Source organism: Peromyscus maniculatus, chromosome X, assembly GCF_049852395.1.
Source record: "Peromyscus maniculatus bairdii isolate BWxNUB_F1_BW_parent chromosome X, HU_Pman_BW_mat_3.1, whole genome shotgun sequence".
NCBI classification, from domain to species: domain Eukaryota; kingdom Metazoa; phylum Chordata; class Mammalia; order Rodentia; family Cricetidae; genus Peromyscus; species Peromyscus maniculatus.
Window position 1 is genome coordinate 99083634 of NC_134875.1, and position 19504 is coordinate 99103137.

At 38.4% G+C, this 19504-nt stretch overlaps 1 protein-coding gene across 15 annotated transcripts in view; it reads right to left on the reverse strand.

The window, feature by feature from the left end:
• Dmd (dystrophin) overlaps window positions 1-19504 on the reverse strand; it is a 2251111-nt gene that overhangs the window by 64628 nt on the left and 2166979 nt on the right. For all 15 annotated transcript variants that reach the window (XM_076562037.1, XM_076562042.1, XM_076562041.1 and 12 more), the window contains one exon: window positions 433-599. In XM_076562037.1, coding sequence (XP_076418152.1) covers window positions 433-599 — 167 coding nt within the window. The remainder of the gene's footprint in view (window positions 1-432; window positions 600-19504) is intronic.

Here is a 19504-nt window from a genome sequence, read left to right on the forward strand (position 1 = left end):
TACCAGGATGCATCTTCCCAGAATAGAATCAACTCTTCGTTTTATAACTGATTCTTGGAGAATTTCTATAAACAGAAAAGGCCATGAAAAAAGAAAACAAGGGTAAGAATGTTTTCGTTCCAGGAAGGAGGAGGTACAGTTCATCTGGATGCCCTTGACAAACAAATATCTCTGTGGAGTCATGTACTCAGTCTTGCCCAACCAAAAATGTAGTTGTGAAGAGTGAAGGTAGAAAGAGACATCTGCCTAATGACTCAGGTCCACCAAAATAAGCCTGTGATCAGGGAATGACAGCAGTGATCAATGTGTTAGCTCCATCACTTTCTCTCCCACTTTGGAAAGGAAGAAACTAACAGCAACTGGTATGGGAGACAAAAGACCAAGTCATGATAAAGTGAGGAATGATATGGTTATGTTGTTGGAACCTAATACCTGAATCCAATGATTGGACACTCCTTGCAGATGTTACACTTGGCCTGGTGCTTGGCAGTTTCTGCAGCAGCCACTCTGTGCAAAACGGGCAGCCACACCATAGACTGGGGTTCCAGGCGCATCCAGTCGAGGAAGAGGGCCGCTTCAATCTCAGGTTTATTATTGGCCTGGGAAAAGAGAAGGGAGAGGGAAGTAGGGCAACAATTCAAGAAGAGATGGTGAGAGGGTAAGAAGGTATTAATTTGTTTAGGTCCTAAATAAAAAAGAAAGAAAGAATAGCAAGAATCACAGTTTCTCAGGAAGGTCCTCTACTCATAGCTTTATTTCCCCCTGTTAATGTCCCCTTACCATCTGCCAGAGCCAACTATCCCATCTAGCTACTGAATGATAGCAAAACAAAACCAAGAAATCAGTTTAAAGGTAAAGCAAAAATACACAGCTGAGTAAGACTAGATTTACTTCTAATTTTTTGAGCAGATATGTAAAAGTTAGCTGGAAGTAAATGCAAAGTGTTTTCTGATTAAAATTTAAAAGGAGTAAATACCTCAAGGACTATTGATTCTTTTTTTCCTTCTGCAAGAATTCCTTTTCATTGACTCCCAGTGAAAGACTTTAAATTTTCATCTAGTTCCAAAGTCTCATATTTACAGTTAAGAAAACAGACACACATCATTCTAGCAGAGAAGTAGCTTTTCAAAGTCTATATTGCTAATTGATGACAAAGCTTAGTCTAGTCCTTAGCCATCCTGGCCTCTGGATTCTATCACAGTGCCTCATTGCTTCTCTATTTCTTTCTCAAAGTCTCAATTTCCTACACATGATTCATTTCAGACAGTACAATCATCTTAGAACATTCAAAACATATTTACCCATTGGCTGATTGATGTATTGTAGTCATGCATTTTAATCATACAGTGTGTTTTTAACCCTACATGATTGTAATTTCTATTCCATTAGCTAGATTGATGCATACACATTGGCTTTTTTTCCTCCTTATTGTTTCCTTAATATCAGTCATCCAACTGAAATCAGTTCTGTCTGAAGTATATCCTTTACAATTTTCTTTTAGAAGATGTCTGCTGGTCATGGGTTTCCTAGATTCTGTCTCCAAATATCTACCTTTTAAGCGACACTCTTGATAGCAGTATTTAGCAGCTATAAAATTTTATATGGAATGCTTTGGGGAACGTTTGTCCTCATTTTGTTTTAGCATACTGAAATGCTATTCCACTTTTCTCTCCTTTTCTGTGTTGCTACTACTGAGAAGATTGCCATGTTTATGAAAGCCCCTGTCTTTCTCCAGGCTTGACTTGCCTCCATGGCTTTATTTATATTGCTTAGGATTCAGTGGGTTCCTGAAAATGTGGCTTAGAATCAGCTCTAGAATCTTCTCAGTCATGATTTCAACAAATAACCTCTTCTGCATTCTTTCTCTATTTTCCTTACCATTCTGTTATTACCTAAGTGTTAGACTTCCATAATCTCCATTGTATTAATGATGTATTCTCTAGCATCTCCCTTTTATAATCCCCTATTTGTAAACATCCAGGCCTAATCATTTCTTCTGCGCTACTATTATCTGGGTGAATACCCATCTACTTCCTCAGCTGCATCCAGTTTTCTATTTTTTAATTTTTTAAAAAATATACTTGTCTATTTCATGTGTATGTCTGTATGCCTGGGTGTATGTATATGCACCTCATGCATGTAGAAGCCTCTCAGAAGAGGAGTTGTTTGTCCTGGAACTGGATTTACAGACAGTTGTGAGCCACCATATAAGTGCTGGGAACTAAACCCAGTTACTCTGAGAGAGCAGCAGCAGCAGGCCCTAAAGTCTTAAATGTAAATTCTAAAAATTTTAACTATTGTGAATTGTCTTTGCAGTACTAGAAATGAGAGCTAATACCTTGAAAATGTTAGGTCAGTACTACTGAACTATAAACTTAATATTGTTCATTCATCCTATTTCTTAATATCTAGATATTCTATTTGGTCAGTTTTAAAGTCAGTTACAAAGCTTATATGTGAGATGGTGCCTGGCAGCGTGAACAGCAGCAAGGAAGTAGCTTGGAGACAGTGCCTAGCCATGGGCTCAGTCCTGGCCCACTGCTCCAGCTTGCCTTGGACCTGGCCTTTGGCACAGTCCCCAGCTCCGTACTTCCGTTTGTCATTTTGCCATTCACCGGTGAGGTCTGGACCATGGCCTCCTCCGAGGCCTACTCCCAAGCCCTACGGGTTGCCAGGTCTTCCAGTCAGAAAAGGGCAGATCCTGCAAGCCACTCCCTTCTCTTTCTTTTTAATACATCTATGGGTATGCCCTGACATGTCCAAAGACGCCACAGCCAAACAAGTTTAAACTAATGTAAGTAACTGTTGCTTGCTTAGCCAATCATGCTTGCTAGAGATGATCTAACTGTCCCTGGAATTCCCCTATCAGTGTATAAAAGGAGCCTGCAAGCTTCTGTCAGGGTCCTCATCATTTCGTTGTGTGGCTGACCCAAGCATGCAGGAATTTTTCTCCTGAGAAATAAATGCTCTTGCTTACGTGAGTGGTGATCTTTTGTGGGCTGATTTGCAGACCCTAATGATATGTAGTTCCCAGAAGATGTTTTCACTGCTTCCTTTTACTTTTCTAACAGCACAAACATCATTAAAAAAATCTGCACCAGGTCCTCTGCATATGACTTCCAGGTAGTGTGTTTTCATGGGACTCCTGAGTGTGCAGTCTGATTCTTGTGCCTTCTCTTGGGCTCTTTTCCTTCTATTGGTTTGTCTTGTCTAACTTCAATGTGATAGTTTTTGTTTTGTCTTATTATTTTTTTTATATTTGAAAATAATCTGCTTAATTTTCACTTACTTTGATTTCTTATATGCTTAGCTACCTAAGCTTTTTTTTTTTCCTGTGTAACACTCTATACTTACTTTCTGGACCTACTTTGAACTATTAATAAAATCACCTTCTCCACAGATGATTTTTCATTTGGTTTGCCAAAAAAAGTGAGGGTCTTAGTTTACGTCCATTTAAAATAAATATATGGCATGGTATTCTTAGTAGAATACAACCAATAAGTGAAGTGTCATCTCGTTCAGCCCCTTTTGGCACCTAGTTTGCTAATAAAAGATCTAGCCACATCATAGACAGAAGGCAACTAGATTTGGACTGAGACCTCATTTATCCAGCAGTACTCTAGTTCTTACTTACTCCTAATGACAATTTTAACATCAAAATAACAAGTTGTTTAACTTTGGCTTTCCTTGCTACAAAATGGTAACAATTCAAAGCACTAATCAAAAACATCTGCCAATGCCTTTTCTCTATGTAAGCGTCATCACAGACAAACTATGGAATTATTTGTTAAAGGAATCATTAAATGTAAAGACGAGAGAGATCATGCAAATCATTCTTTTGGCCTGGCACCACGGAGCTATTATTCAGAGTCCAAACTCTCTTAACCAGTGCCAGTGTGTTCCTAAAGTCACTGTCTAAGAACCAGCCAGGTGAGAAAGCAAACATTCTTAAAGGGTGATCTTGAACATCTGTGTAACGGACCCCAGTCAAAAATGTTTCATCATGCTGAGCTGAAATCACAGCAAGCAAGCAAAGGACAGGAAAGCTCTATATTCACAGTCCTAGAATCCAAACCTCAACTTGGCTACTCACTGGCCATGCAGTGATATTTTCTTGGGAAAATATCTTTAGTTTTATGCCTTCATCTTCCCCTGTTATGAAATGAAAATTTTTAACATTACCTGCTTCACGTGGCTGTTTTAAGATTATGTGAGTCACCAAACTGAAAGGGATCTATGTCAGTATTTGCCACCATAGCAAGAAGTATGTTTGCTGAGGTTATCATTCCCAGTATCATTCAACTGATTGGAGGCTTAGATAGAACCCAGGACTTCATACATGCTACCTTTACGCAGTCCTTTCAATATTTATCAGAAATTCTGTATTTGGCCCTTCCTCTTCATCCCTGTTCCTTTTATTTCTTCATGTGGCATGTTTGCCAATATCCTTCAATAAACAATTTTCCAAATATGTTCTACTGGGAATGATACCTCCATTGTTCTGTACAGGGTAATGGATCCCTTTTATTTGACCTAAACTACAATTTCTGCTCAACTCAAGTCTCTGGGTGAGTGCTTTCCAGTACATCCAGCAAAATGTTTTATGAAAACTAGGTTAGTTAATTAAGGATTAATCAATGTAATTATACCATATACCCACCTCTTAAACCACTTAACACTTTAAAATACTTAATATTTTAACATATTAAAAATGAAGGTCATCAGTGAAAAACCAAGTGAAACTGTTTGACCTCAAATTTTCCCTATTTAGTGACCTCAAGAACTTTATTCACGTCTAGTTTACAAGGTTTGTGAGTACCACAATGCATTAATGCTCAGCTGAGCATTGTGGGGAATGCTGTTCTCTTGTGTTATCCATAGTTCTTTCACTCTGTACTTGTCTTATTGGGATTTTTTTCCTTTCATATCTGTCAAGAAATTTCCTGTTGGTTTCAGTCCATTATAAATATCTCATTGGTTTAAGAATCCTGACAACAATGAATTAGCTATTCCCAACTTAGGTCTTTTCACATCTCAAAATATATGCTCTCTCTTCACATTGAAAAGTTACTGGTGAAGCCAAGCATGGTGGTGCATGCCTTTAATCCCAGCACTTAGGAGGCAGAGGCAGGTGGATCTCTGTGAGTTCCAGGCCAGAGTCTACATAGTGGTTTCCAGGACAACTAGGGCTATGTAGAGAGACCATGTCACAAAAGAAAAAAAGAAATAGAGAAAAATAGAGAGGGGGAAGGACAGAAGGAAGGGAGGAAGGAAGGAAGGAAGGAAGGAAGGAAGGAAGGAAGGAAGGAAGGAGTGATTATTGTTGAAAACCTTGAATAGACCAAGGGCAAACATTAAGACATACTGTGAAAGCCTACAAGTTTAACATAATCTGTGAGTCTGTCCTCTCTGGTTGTTGAACCCTTCCCAGTAATATCATCTAGTCTCTGCTGCACACATTCCTCCATCACACAAAGACATAATGAGAGACTTTGTCAAAAGAACTGCCAAGTACTCCGCTACAATATGTCCTATAACAATCTCTTGCTCCACTGGTCTAGAAACCAACTTTAGCAAAATAGCTCTTACTAGTCAGGAGACAAACCATTATAGAAAAGTGGTAAATTGAAAAGCTTTACTAATTCATTATTATTTATGTATGAATTTACTGATACTTAATCAGAACCTATATATTTAATCTGACATATGTTAAGAGGATAGACCAATGATGCATTAAGAGACATGCCGCAGGGTAAGAATTCATACTCAATATAAAGTATAAATAATAATGTAAAATATCTCTTCATTCCAAAAGGAGAACAAGAAAACAAGCTGAGTCAGCAATAAGAATAGCCACAAGGAAATACAAAAAGGGCCAAGGGCTCAGTGGGAGGGCACATGCTTACCATGTATGAAGCCCTGGGTTTTATCTCCAGGACTACAAATAATGAATGAATGAATGAATGAATGAATGAATGAATAAATAGGGGCTGGGGCTATGGTTCAGTGAATAGGAGAGCTTGCTGCATATGCATGAAAATTAGAGTTCAAATCCCCAGCCACACGTGCCTGTAACTCTGGTGCTATAAGGAAGTGGAGACCAGAAAATCACTGAGGCTTGAGGGTCACCAGCTTATCTCCTGGTTAAGTGAGAGACCCTGGCTCAGCGGAATATGGCAGAGAGTAATGGAACAGGATATCCCATGTCCTCTTGTGGCCTATGCATGTAAAGGAGTACATGCACCTGCCCACACATGTAAGCATACATCATATACCCAAAAAGGGGGAGAAAACGGAAATAAATGCATAAAAGAAGGAAACATCATGTCTGTAATGTGTAATTAATCGTAGGGAACACAGACTAATAGTACTGAAGGTCAAATGAGAGGAAATGACTCCATTACTTTCACACAGTTTTATCCCTTTACAGAAAAACAGTGTCTACAGAAGGGAAGGAGCTTCTAGTCCCTGCCCCTAACTAATGAGTTCTTGAGCATTGGTGGTTTCTACTATGGAAGTCAGTATGGTGGACCCTCAGGAAACTGAGAATAGATCTACCTCAAGGTCCAACTCTTGAGCATATATTGAAATGACTACATCCTTCTGTAGGGTTCCTTGCTCATCTATGTCATTGCTGGTCTACTCATGAAAGCCAGAAAAAGGAAACAATCTAGATGTCCATCAACAGATGAATGGATAATGAAACTGGAACATTGACACAGTGGGATATTATTCAGCTATTAAAAACAAAATTATGAAATTAACAGGTAAATGTATGAGGCTAGAAAAAAATGATCCCAAGTGAGATTACCCACATCCAAAAAGACAAGTACTGTATGCAATCTCTTACGTATGGATGTTAGCTTTTAAGACTTCAATAAGCATGCTACAATCTGTATAGCCATAGAGGTTAGGTATAGAGTAAGGGAGTAGAAAATAGGGGAGGATCTTTAAAAGAAGAGAAAACAGAACAGATAGTTATGGAGAGATGGGGTAAGACTAGATTAAACAGGGAGGGAGAGGGAAGAGTTACGAAAGGGAGGGAATATGGAGAGGGACAACTCATACTAAGGGCTATTTGAGTGGTCATATTGAAACCTACTACTGTAGAAGCTTCTTAAAATATACACATATATGAACAGAATCTAAATGGAGTTGCCAAATAATGGAGGAGGTAAAGCCCTAAACTTGACATCTTTTACCATCAAGTGAAACACCCAGTTCTAGGAATGGGTTACATGCAACAAAATTGCTGGTCAAAGGGATCCCACAGATACTCCCAAACAACTTGGGCTTTTGCCAAGGCCATTGGTTGCTCTTCTCAAACTGATGGTAAGGCCCTATTGCTGAGGACAACACCTCCACAAAAGTCAAGCTGGTGTCTACTAGAGCCTCTTTCCCTACTGACTAATGTTTGTGGTATTGGGAGGTATTCTGCCCATTACCGGGGAGAAAAGTAAACCTAGCTACAAACCCTTAGGTCTACAATGGAGACCTACAGCCAAGATGTGTGAGTACAATAGTGGCACAAAGCTTGTGGGAGTAACCAGCCACTATCTAATTGGATTTAAGGCCCAGACCATGAAATGAAACCCATGCCTGAAACTGCTTTTGTGACCAAGAACCTGAGACTAGATAGTCCATGGACCTAGGGGAAAACCAAACACTACTGTTCTGCTAAAGGAATGTAGCAATAAAATGACTCCTAATGATGTTCTGCCATACTTATAGATCAGTATCTTGTTCAGCCATTATCAGAGCTGCTTTATCCCATGGTAAATAAGAACAAATACAGACACCCACAACTGGACAATGTGCAGAGAGTGAGAGACCTTGGAACAAAGTGAGATATCCTCCATCAAAGTTCTTCCCTCTGGGCTCAGTTAACTTTGTAGAAGAGAAAGTAAATAGACTACAAGAGCCAATGGGGATAGAAGACATCAAAGAAACAGTGCCTTCTAAACACAACACGACTGGCATACATATGAACTCACAGAGACTGTGGCATCATGCACAGGGTCTAAGCCAGATGAGGTCCTAGCTCTGATATGGTAAGTGGACACAAGCCTCCACCCCTAATCAAAAGCTATCTTCAACTGTCAACTGCTTGCAAAGGAAAAATCAATTTTCTCCAATGAAGTCTCACTGGGTATGCAAACCACACTTCAGGGTAGGCACCATGCCCAGTAGTAGATGGTCAGTATGAATCAAATTCAATAGTATTTTTTGTACATTTTTTGTCTCATATTGCTTTGTTCACATTGCATCCTTCATCCTACTGTTCTTTTACTGTATATTATGGTTTCTGATTCTGTTTCTTTATTGGTTCTCTCTCTCTCTCTCTCTCTCTCTCTCTCTCTCTCTCTCTCTCTCTCTCACACACACACACACACACACACACACTCTCTCTCTCTCTCTCTCTTTGTATATAGATGTGTATGTATTTCTCTTGTGCTTTTTGTTTGTTTTATATTATTCTGGGTTTTTCATTTCATGTTTGTTTTCTAAAGAGAGAGAGAGAGAGAAAGAAAGAGTTGGTGGGTTGGGAGGATGAGGAGAAGATGGAGGAAGTGAACTATGATCAGAATATGTTGAATGAAAAAATATTTTCCATTAAAACCAGTTGGTGGACACACAGTTCTCTTTAAGGGTTTGACTTCTAACAGGTAGACAATGTTCCAATAGATGGCCCGTCGTCTAAAGGGAATACAAAATGGACCTGGCAGGTTATTTTTCTTTAAGAGGCTGGATGTGGTTATGCATGCCTTTAATTCCAGCATTTGGGAGGCAGAGGCCAACCTGTTCTACACAATTAGTTCAAGGTCAGTTAGAGCTCCAAAAAAGGGACAGTAACTTGGGAGCTGGTAAAGAGATGCTGGATGGATGTGGGAATTAGGAGAAGGGGTGAATACGATCAGAATACATCGTATGAAACCCTCAATGAATTAATAGCATATTAAATTCAAAACAAAACAAAATAGATTCTAATGCTGGTGGCTACAACTAACCCAGAATGTAGAGGAGACTTGACATAAAGGTACAGCAATAATGAAGGGGTTTGAAAGACCTGAGAACTGCTTAAGGGGAATAGGATTAGATAGCCACGAAAACAGAGGGAGAAAGGGAAAGAGCAAGCAAGAAAGAGTGGCTGAGAGGGCGATGTAATACCAGTTTTCAATTATGTGAATGGCTCCTGCATCGGGGCTTGTGACCAGCTGTTCTATCCCTCCACTGGGGACTGAACAAGAAGAAACAGGCTTAAGCAGCATGAAGAATTTAGGTTGTAACTCACACGGAAGAATTTCCTGGTGCTGAAAGTTGTTAAAGCATTAGTGTGAATTACCAAGGGAAGCAGTAGACTGTGCTCTTTCAAAATACTATAGATTCTCTGGTGCTTAAAGGTTGGAAAGTCTCAACTTCTTTCACAGCTCTTAAGATACAAGAAGCATCATTTTGGCTTTTTAAAAACTGCTCGCCAATACCAACTGATGGCACCGAAGACAAGATATTGGGGTTCACATTCTTATTCTGCTTCCATCTTTCATTTTTATAACAAAACTACTCTGTATGCCCATGGTATATTTCCTCTGCTTTTGTCTGGCAACGAAGAAGAAGGAATTAAAAACCAGGCAAGCTTCTAGAAAGATCTAACAGAACTAGAGGTAAAACCCAACTGAAATTGCATTTTGATCATTCTAGGGAAACACACACACACACACACACACACACACACACACACACACACACACACACAGAGAGAGAGAGAGAGAGAGAGAGAGAGAGAGAGAGAGAGAGAGAGAGAGAGAGAGAGAGGCATGAGTGGGCACTAAATTGGTGAGGTATTCCAAAAAGAAACATGATGGCATTCAATGGATTGAAATAATTCTTATAGATTCCTTACATGCATAAAACCTCAGAATTGTGTTTTGTCTATATCAAGGATGACTTTAGACTCAACCTTAAAGGCTGCTTTTAAATCAGCTATGCAAAAGGTAATTTATGCCCTGGGTTTTCTTTCATGGATGGTGTAATTTTGCTTTTACTTTGGTTTTGGCAATACCTCTTTTTTCCCTCATACATTGCATATGCATAAAAAAGGTATTCCAATACCTTCCACTGTGATAAGCAGGGTATGGAAGTATCTTGATTTTTCTTATCTCTTTGTCCTCATTTATCAGAACTGCCCAGGGTAGAATGGGAGAATTTAAGAATATAGCTTGGTTGGTAAAGTGCTTATGTAGTGTGCAGGAAGCCTTGGTTCTGTCCCTAGCATCAGATAAAATGGGGTGCAGTGGTACACATCTGCAATCCCAGCATTCAGGAGGTGGAGGCCAGATGACCAATCAGAAGGCAAGGTCATCCTTGGCTACATGCTGAGTTCCAGGAGGCCAACCTAGAATACATGAGACTCCATCTCCCAACAAAAGGAAGAAAGGAAAAGAAAAAGAAAAAGAAAAAGAAGAGATTTTAAGCAGGAAAGTTAGGAGAGACAATCGGTTGTCATTGCTGTTATTCTGTCACAGCATACTGGAGGGTAACTTTATAGAAATGTCACTTTTTACACAAGTACATGAAAAAAAAATCCTGATTGCAGCATTTCTAGCCAAAGTATTTAATTCCCAATATAAGAAATGTAAGAGTATTAAATGGCAAGTGTGGAGATAATGACTTCCTAAGTTATTGAAGGACCAACTGGGTGTCAGGAGATCAGACTGACTCACTTTTCTCTCAGAATAACAGCATCATTTCAGGGTTAAAGAACAAATGCGACTGGAAGATTTCTCAGCAAGCCACAAATTTCAGCTATCAACACATACATATCTTATTTGTAAGGGAAGACAACCAGTATTTCTACTCTGAGGCTTATGAAAACCACGGCAAGACTTAATCACATTAGTCTATGTTGAGAAGGAAACATCATAGAAGTTTGCACCTAGTTACTCTCACAGTAACAAAGAGCTACAAAACTGGAATCAAGGCTTGTCTATCCATCCACTAGTTTTGTTCCTAAATTGAAAGTTATTCAAAGGCAGGCACTTTATATCGAGGTCTTCTATAAAAATTTGCAGATTTAATTATTGGTAGGAGTTAATTTTCAGTGTGGTCACATTTTTTAAAAGGAAGATGTGTAAGAGCAGAAGGAATTTGTAACGAAACCAACAACAGAAAAAGTGGACTGATTATCCCAAAGTACAAAATACTCAAGTTACAAAGGTAATCTAAGCAGGAGAGAACAAAATATGTCGATTCTCAAACTGCCCAAAATTTCCTTATAAATGGGTTAGCATTAATGTCAGCTGGGCACAAACCTTAGTCCCAGCATTTGGGGTGGAGGCAAGAGAATCAGCAGTTCTAGGTCATCTTTGGTTATATAGTGAGCCAGCCTGGTTTACATGAAACCCTACTCAAAGCACCAAACAATGTCTCTCTGCCAGACTATCTGGAATGGTATCTCACACAAAAGGCTATCTGTAGACTTTGGAAATATGTTTAGAATGATTTGACTTAAAACACAAGAATATACAAAATTCACACTGAGAGTTTCAGAAAAATCTTCACAGGTGAGTAAGCCAGGTTCTAGATCAGAGACGTTCAACCAAGGGTGATAATATAGCTCAGATGATAAGTGAAAAGATCTGCAGACTTTTTTAGTTACTACATGAGAGCGGGAAGAGGCTCTACCAGCATCCAGTAGACAGAAGCCGGGATCCTAAAACATCCCATGATACACAGGTCAGCCACCCACAACAAAGAATTACAATTATTTTTGCCTAAAGTATCTTAAGTACCAAGGTTGATAGCCATGATTCACTTGTCAGAACAAAGAAACCAATATGGTTCATCAGTAATAATAGAACAGCAGACATTCCTGGGAGCCCTGCAGGGTACCTAGCTGGTAGGCAGCTATGTCCTGTCAGACAGAAATTAGGGAACTATGATGGGTCTGTTCAGCTGTTGCCTGGGAAAGAAATGCTATATTGGCTCACATACTGTGTATAGAGAATGAAAAAGACTGACAAATAAAATGCTTCAGAACACGAGTTGCAAGGATACCCGCTAAAACTGTAGACCCTGACTTGACAGTAAGTTGCTTCTCGAACAGGAACTCTATGTAATGTATCTGGGGTAGGAAAAGCAGCAGAAATTAATTTCATCATGGAAAATAATTATCCTAGGTCAGCTAAGACATGAGCTGATACAGTTATGTGTATACATGAACAGAGGTTAGAAGAAGGACGACGAAATATACAAACACTGAATGCATATATGTGGATAGAATTCTTATTAAAAGATAAGGACACATTTAGAGAAAACACTGGGGACAAACTATATAGTTTTTAAATCCTGTTCTCCCTGGCTACTCCATTTGCTATTTTCACTAGGAAGATGTTCTTCTATTCATAAATAAAAATAATCATTTCAACATCGCTGCCATTGTAAACAGGGAATGACATGAACAGCCAACAGCTCAACGTTTGTGGTCCAGATTTTTCAAAGCTCTACTATTGAGAAAGCTTTACAAAATCCAATTGAACAGTCAGTAGACAAGAATTTCAAACTACAGAGTGGCTGTCAGGGTCAGACAGGCTAGGACAAGTAGTTCCTGACTGTTCCCTGAGCAACCTCTAAATCTACCAAGGGCATCAGTGGAATTTTTTACATAAGAGAGAAGTCTACACCAGTACTGAACATAAAAGGCAGAACAGGCACATGTTGTAAAGAATATTAATGACCCTTCTTCCAAACTATCACAATTTTTATGAAAATCAAATGAGTGATAAAATAAACCTCTATAAAACTACACAAAACCTGCATGTAGCAAATAAAACACAAAGAAAGTGACCGTTTCATCCTCCTAGACACAGATACTTGTGTTTTGCCTTTGAGTTGCTGAGGGAACTAGTGTAGGGACACAAGGGATCATTTATATCAGGTCCTACACAATGCTTTTTCATGTTTTACTCTTAGTGTGTGTGCTACTTCAGTTCAGAGAACAATCTGTTTTCATGTAAAAGGCCACATTCTATGTACAAGACTGTTTCCTACAGCTTCCTTACAAGAGTTATTACCCAGAAGATCAGGTAAGAATTTACTGATAATGGCCAAGCTTTGAAATCAGTACAGTAACCTATTTACTTTTCTGCCTTTATAACAGTTAGCATCTAATCAAAGAAACTTGGGGATAAGTAACCTTACTTTTAACTTTATGTTACAGATAAGAAAAGGCCCAAAGAGGTTAAAGAAATAGCTCAAGATTATCTATTATTTTAGTACTAAAATATGGATGCTTAAAGTAGTATTTAAAAGGGAGGACGAAAGTAATGTTCTCTGGGAACATGAAGGTTGATCTCCAAAATTCTTTTGAATCCTTTGATTCCTTAATTTGAGAGTCCTAAGCTGTGATAGCTAAGAAAGCCCTTTTAAAGAAAATGTAGAAGTCCTTTAATTTGATATTGAATTCTCTACTGATCTGTTCAAAGGCATACTGATAATAATTTGGCATGCAAGTGAGTTTCCCAAAACACTGTGATGAATGCATACTTATATATCTTCTGATCTCTTTCTTACTTGTTTTTGTTTTTATCAATACATATTCTTCACACCACTCTGTCATATATGAGCTGCACGGACTGACAGGTATGACTCAACCTATATACTGAAGTAGAAAAATGGGTGGTGGAGAGGGTGGAGCAGAAATGCCCATTACCTTCTCAGTCCTCATTAACAAACAATTTCAGTTATTTGGTTTGTCTTTATCAACTTACTCTTTCTAGAAAAGAGTCTGTTAACATGGAAATATTTACATCCCCATGAGAAGAAAGGATTGATTCTATGCATTGCCATTTTAAATAATGCTATAGCAAAAATAATATCCAAAAGCAGTTCAGATATGAGAAGCATCATTTTTACAGCCATGTTAATGCCCAAGAAAATATGGGGGTGGGGAGACAGAAGCTCTTCTTTAAATACAAAAACCAAGTAGTACACTCACAAAGAATGTTAGAATTAAAAAATCATACTATGCCACCACTAATAGAATAACTGTATTACACAAGGAACATCAAATGTTAAGGATAGTCACAGAGTCTCAAAATATCACAAAATTACTGTCTAATAACAAAGGAAAATGGAGTACTTTGACAATGGAAATATGTGCTAATTCCAATATGATTCATTTTACCCATAAGAACAGAGTTCAAATTTGTTCCTCCTGATGTGGTACAGTGAGAAGTACACTATTCAGATCAAAATAAAAATAAAAAAAAAAACAACAGAAAACCATAAAGTCTAGTCATGATGAAGAAGAGAAGTCCAGAACACAAATATTCTGTAAGAAACCTGGTCTGGGAGCTGGAGAGGTAGGTCATCAGTGAAGGGCACCTGCTGATCTTCCAGAGGACCCAAGTTTAGTTCCCAGTACCCACAAGGTGACTCACAACCATCTACAACTCCAGTTCTGGAGAATCTGATGCCATCTTCTGGCCTCCATGGGTACTGTACACATGTGGTCACAGACACACTAGCATGTAAAACACCAATACAAAAAAAAAATAAGTAAAATTTCTTTAAAAAAAAAACTGGTCTATACCAATTCAAAAATACCAATCTTATGAAGGAAAACTGGAAAAATACAAATAATAAAAAATGATGAGGGACTGTGTTGGCTAATTGTGGTTATCAACTTGACTATATCTGGAACCAACTAAAACCCAAGCAGCTGGGACATGCCTAGGAAGGATTTTCTTAATTACATCAGTTGAGGAGAGAAGATATACCCTAAATCTGGATCATTTGAGGCCAGAGGATCTACTCTAAATCTGGGCCACACCTTCTGGTGGTGGCCCACATAAAAGGACATGGAAGAAGAAGGCTTTAGTCTTTTGCCTGCTTGCCTTCACTCTAGCAGGCAAGTTCATCTATCCTGGTACTGAGGTATATTACTCCACTAGCATAAAAATCTATATCCAGCCTCATGGAACAAGAACTGGATTCTTGACCTTTCCTTGAGAGACAGTCAGTGTTGGACTAGACTGACCACGGCCTATAAATCACTCTAATAAATCCCATATATATCAAATATGAGGAAAAAATCTTGACTGGATCTTGAAAATAAATAGCTAGATATAAGGAACACTCTAGAACAAAAGGGAATTTCAATGTAGATTTTATTGGATGAAATACTAAACATTTAAATTGTATAGAAGACAGCAAGAATTAACACTTATGTATCCAGCAAAAAACATAGAAAAAATATAAAAATGTTAAATGCTAGATTCAAGCTTTCTTGTTGCCTTGACTTGAGGGCATATGATTTTTGGAAAGTGTACGTATAGTTAAATAATGAAGTTTAAATGGTACATGATAAAGTATGTTTGTGCATGTGCATGCTCACATACAGCACACAGAGTGGGCTCTAAGAGCAGTACATATGTATACAGAAAAAAACTAATGGTTACCGGGATGCACAGGATAAATGGTTATTCATTATTCTACTATTGACTTTGTGGCTGAAATGTTTCTAATATAAAATAATGGCTGGGAACAATCATTTCCCTCAAGTCATCCCTTCATGAGGAAGGGCAAGGTAAGAGAATGGGGGGAAAGGACCTTTAACAAGCATAAGAAAGAAGTTCAAATGGTCCCAACACAAATGACCTAAAATAGGAAAAGCTCAAGACCTCAGAAACCAGTAACCTAACCTAAAACACTTTCTCTTCTTTCATCATGGCCCCTAAAACACCTTCTTTTGCACTGTCTAGATGTGCTTTCTGGTATTCTAAATGGGAATTTCCAGCCATGAAAATGAGGTCTTCCACATCTACAGAATTTTTATCTTGTTTGATGTAGAGATTGAAAGGTCAAGACTTGTCTTGAAACAAGAAGTCCAAAGCTTCCCATAACTGCTGTCTTGGGTAAAAATGAAGTATTTTATTTAAAGTTGTGATGATAATGAGCAGGTTGGAGGGCAGCAGTCACTGCTCTAAATATTAATCAGGACTCTGAATCACCCATTAAAGATAAAACTCAGCCCAAACAATAACACATGGTGATTATCCACTCTTCATTTACATGTTCAAGGACACCTATCCTGACCTCAAGCTCTCCACTCCACCATACTAATAAACCAATTAACACCCTGGCCTTAGAGAATAATTTGAAGTCTATGCAAATCTGTTCATACACTCAGTGTTGGGAATTTATGATGGAGAGCTCCTACTTAAGAGAAAGTTTTACATATATGGAGAAGTGCACATCTACCCATGATACTACAGAGGAACATACTTCATGAAGTATAGAGCAGGATACTTTCTGCAATCTTGTACCATATAAAGTTAACTCTTCCATTGCTGCCTCCTCTGCTTATTTTAAAGCCAGTTGAGAAAAAAAGCAAAATTAGAGAAATAAAATGCAGAGATACAGTTTCCATAGATTGGAAATGAGCACAATGGCAATGAAGCAGAAGGAATTTTGACTGTTCACTGATTGATTGTAATGGGGGTGACATGACTTTATATATTTGTCTAAACTCAGAACTGAACATGGAATAGTAAATGCTCCTATGCCAAATAAAATGGAGCACTGACAAAAAGGCAAGACAAAAATCTCTCTGTGTGATATGTACACATGTGTGTGCAAGGGCTTTGCATGTGTGTAAACAGATCAGAGGAGGACTTTAGGCATCCTGCTCTATCACTTTTGGCCTAATTCCTTTGAAACAGACTATTTCATTAACCCTGTGGCTCAATGAATCTGAAGCTTGACAGGTAATTGGGTAGAAAACCCTTGCAATTCTCCTATCTCCATGAACCTTCAGCTGAATCTATCGACACATGCAGCCATGTCCACTTTTTACATGGCTACTTGAGATCCAAACTCAGGTCCTAATGCGTGTATAGCATGAGTTCATAGTCACTGAACCCTTTCCCCAGCCCAGAAATCTTTTTAAATAGTATCATGAAATATTATCAAGGAGATACCTCAATGGTTCAGCAGGTAAAGGCACTTGCTGAAAAGCATCCTCAAGACCTGAGTTTCATCCTCAGAACTGACATGATGGAAGGGGAGAAACAGCATATACATGAGCTAGCGTGTGGGCACACATGTGTATGTGTGTGCACACACTACACACACACACACACACACACACACACACACACACACACACACACATATTCACATAAACATACAGACACACGAACTCGTAAATGTTTTTAAATTTTCAAAAGTAGTTCCAGGCCATGCAGAGATATATAGAGAATTCTTATTTAAAAAAAAATTCCAAATGTAAGTGAAATAAGAATTGTAGCTGTCAGAAAAACAAGTCAAGATATGTTGAAGACATTGGATAAATAGACAAAAATCTTTCAGGAGTAGGTTTTATAGTCTTTTCATCTTAATCTTTAAAAAAGAACTGTCCATTAAAAAATTCAGTGGTTAATACTGGAAAAAAAGAGAGTGGTAAATTTTGAACTTATTATTTCTTAGTTTCCATGATTGTGGAGGGTAAGTTTATTATCACAAATTGTGAACTGACAAAAACAACGCAGAATATTCATCTGATAAAGCTTATTGAAAGCAAGAGATGGGTACTGTTTTTCATCCATGAGACCTTGGGTTAAGCCCCTAGTACCACAGCAAAAGAAGGAAGTAAATGAACAAACCCAACTACCTACACCTTTCTTTCCTTCCTGTCTCATTCTTAGAAAAATTGAGGTGGAGATGCCAATTTGTGATAAAATGTACCCTCCACAACAGGTAGGCTACCTCAGTGGATATAAATAAGTACACATTGTTCAGTCCAAAGGGGGTCAAAAAAGAATGTTTATAGAACACAAAGGAAGCTTCAGAAAACTAGCCTTTTTTTAAAATGTCTTCTAAGGAGTGAAAATATAAAATGTGATCAACTGCTTTGGGAATTGATATGTAATTAGGGAAAAAGTCTCCTGTGGGGGGCCATCCCACCCCCACTTTCCCCAGTGTACTCTTGAGTAGGAGCAGCAAGAAATATTAGATAGAAGGATGGAGGGGAGAGAAACAGATAGAAAATACAGAATAGCCTCGAGAGGGCCTGGAACCTAATCCATAAGGCCCTGACTGTCTCTGTTAAAGGGTTTTTAAAGGAATGTCAAGGGGTGCAGCAAAAGACCTCCTTCCCCCAGCACAGCCAAGTACAGACCATCTCAGACACCTGGTACTCAGACCCATGGTCCTGATCATCCTCTATGCGGACCTGCTGGGTAAATCACTAGAAACCTAAATGGGCTCCAACAGTCTCCTAGCATGACATTTTTACATCTGCATAGAAACAATCTCAAGAGCTACAAACTGATGCTTAGTTTATAGGAATATTGAACTGTTAATCTAGACACGATAGACCCATGTCACAAGACACTCAAGGTTATCCTAGCTAATGCTCAGCCTAGCAGGTGCCCAGCACAACTAAATAATTTACCCCTGCTGGCTCATTTACTTCTCATAAGACAATCAGGATGTCAGGAGTCAGGGACGGTAAGAAATGTGTCTGTACAAATCTGGCCCACAGCAGATTTCACATCTCAAACTTCATTGTTTAAGTACTTAACCATCCTGACATTCACAACACCAAAGATCTTTGCATGATTCTTTACATATGAGATACACACATATACTTATTTTTAACAATTGAGGCTGTAATTCATTCTCATTTCTGTATTTGTTCTATATTATAGTAACTACACATAGATGATATTCATTTTGTCATATGAATATAAAAATTTTGAATATAAATGAAGCAGCAATGCATTCATTTTGAATGTATGAATACAGCAGGAGGCAGGAAGCAGATGTAGAATAAACAGATTTTTGACACTCTAGCACTTGTAGTTGAAGCATATTGAATATAAAGTTGGTGTACACAAGTCTATCTAAATAATAAAGTCATTAAAGTGTGTACAGAAGAAAATACTACAAAGCCCATCATAATGGAGGAAGGAAGTACTTCTCAGGGTAGTGCCAAATGCTATTTGCTGATACACGACTCTTTTCTGAAGTCACTGAAGAGTTTTTGTACCTAAAAGCAGTATTTGGTTTTATTTAAAAACAGACAAGGCATAAACAAATACAATTACAGCATTTAAAAAAAAAACAGTTATAGATAGGTGACTGTCTGTGGGTCTGCGCATTCGAGTACCGACGCAGGCAGAGTAGAGAAGGGAGTATTGTATCTCCTGGAGCTTGAGATATAGGCAGTTGTCAACTGTCTAGCATAGGTGCTGGGAACCACACCATTCTTTGCGAGAGCAGTATGTACTCTTATCCACTGAACCATGTATCTGGCCCCCAAGTCAGAGTATTTATAATGAAAGTGTGTGTGTTGAGAGAGACATGTTCATTAATTGATGTCACCCCATTGCAACATAAAATTGATATAGAGCATTATGTCAACCCGATTATCCTTTATTAGTTGGTTCAGTATTTGAACTGGTTAAACCCACTAGTTGGTATGATGGCATGGTATGGAAGA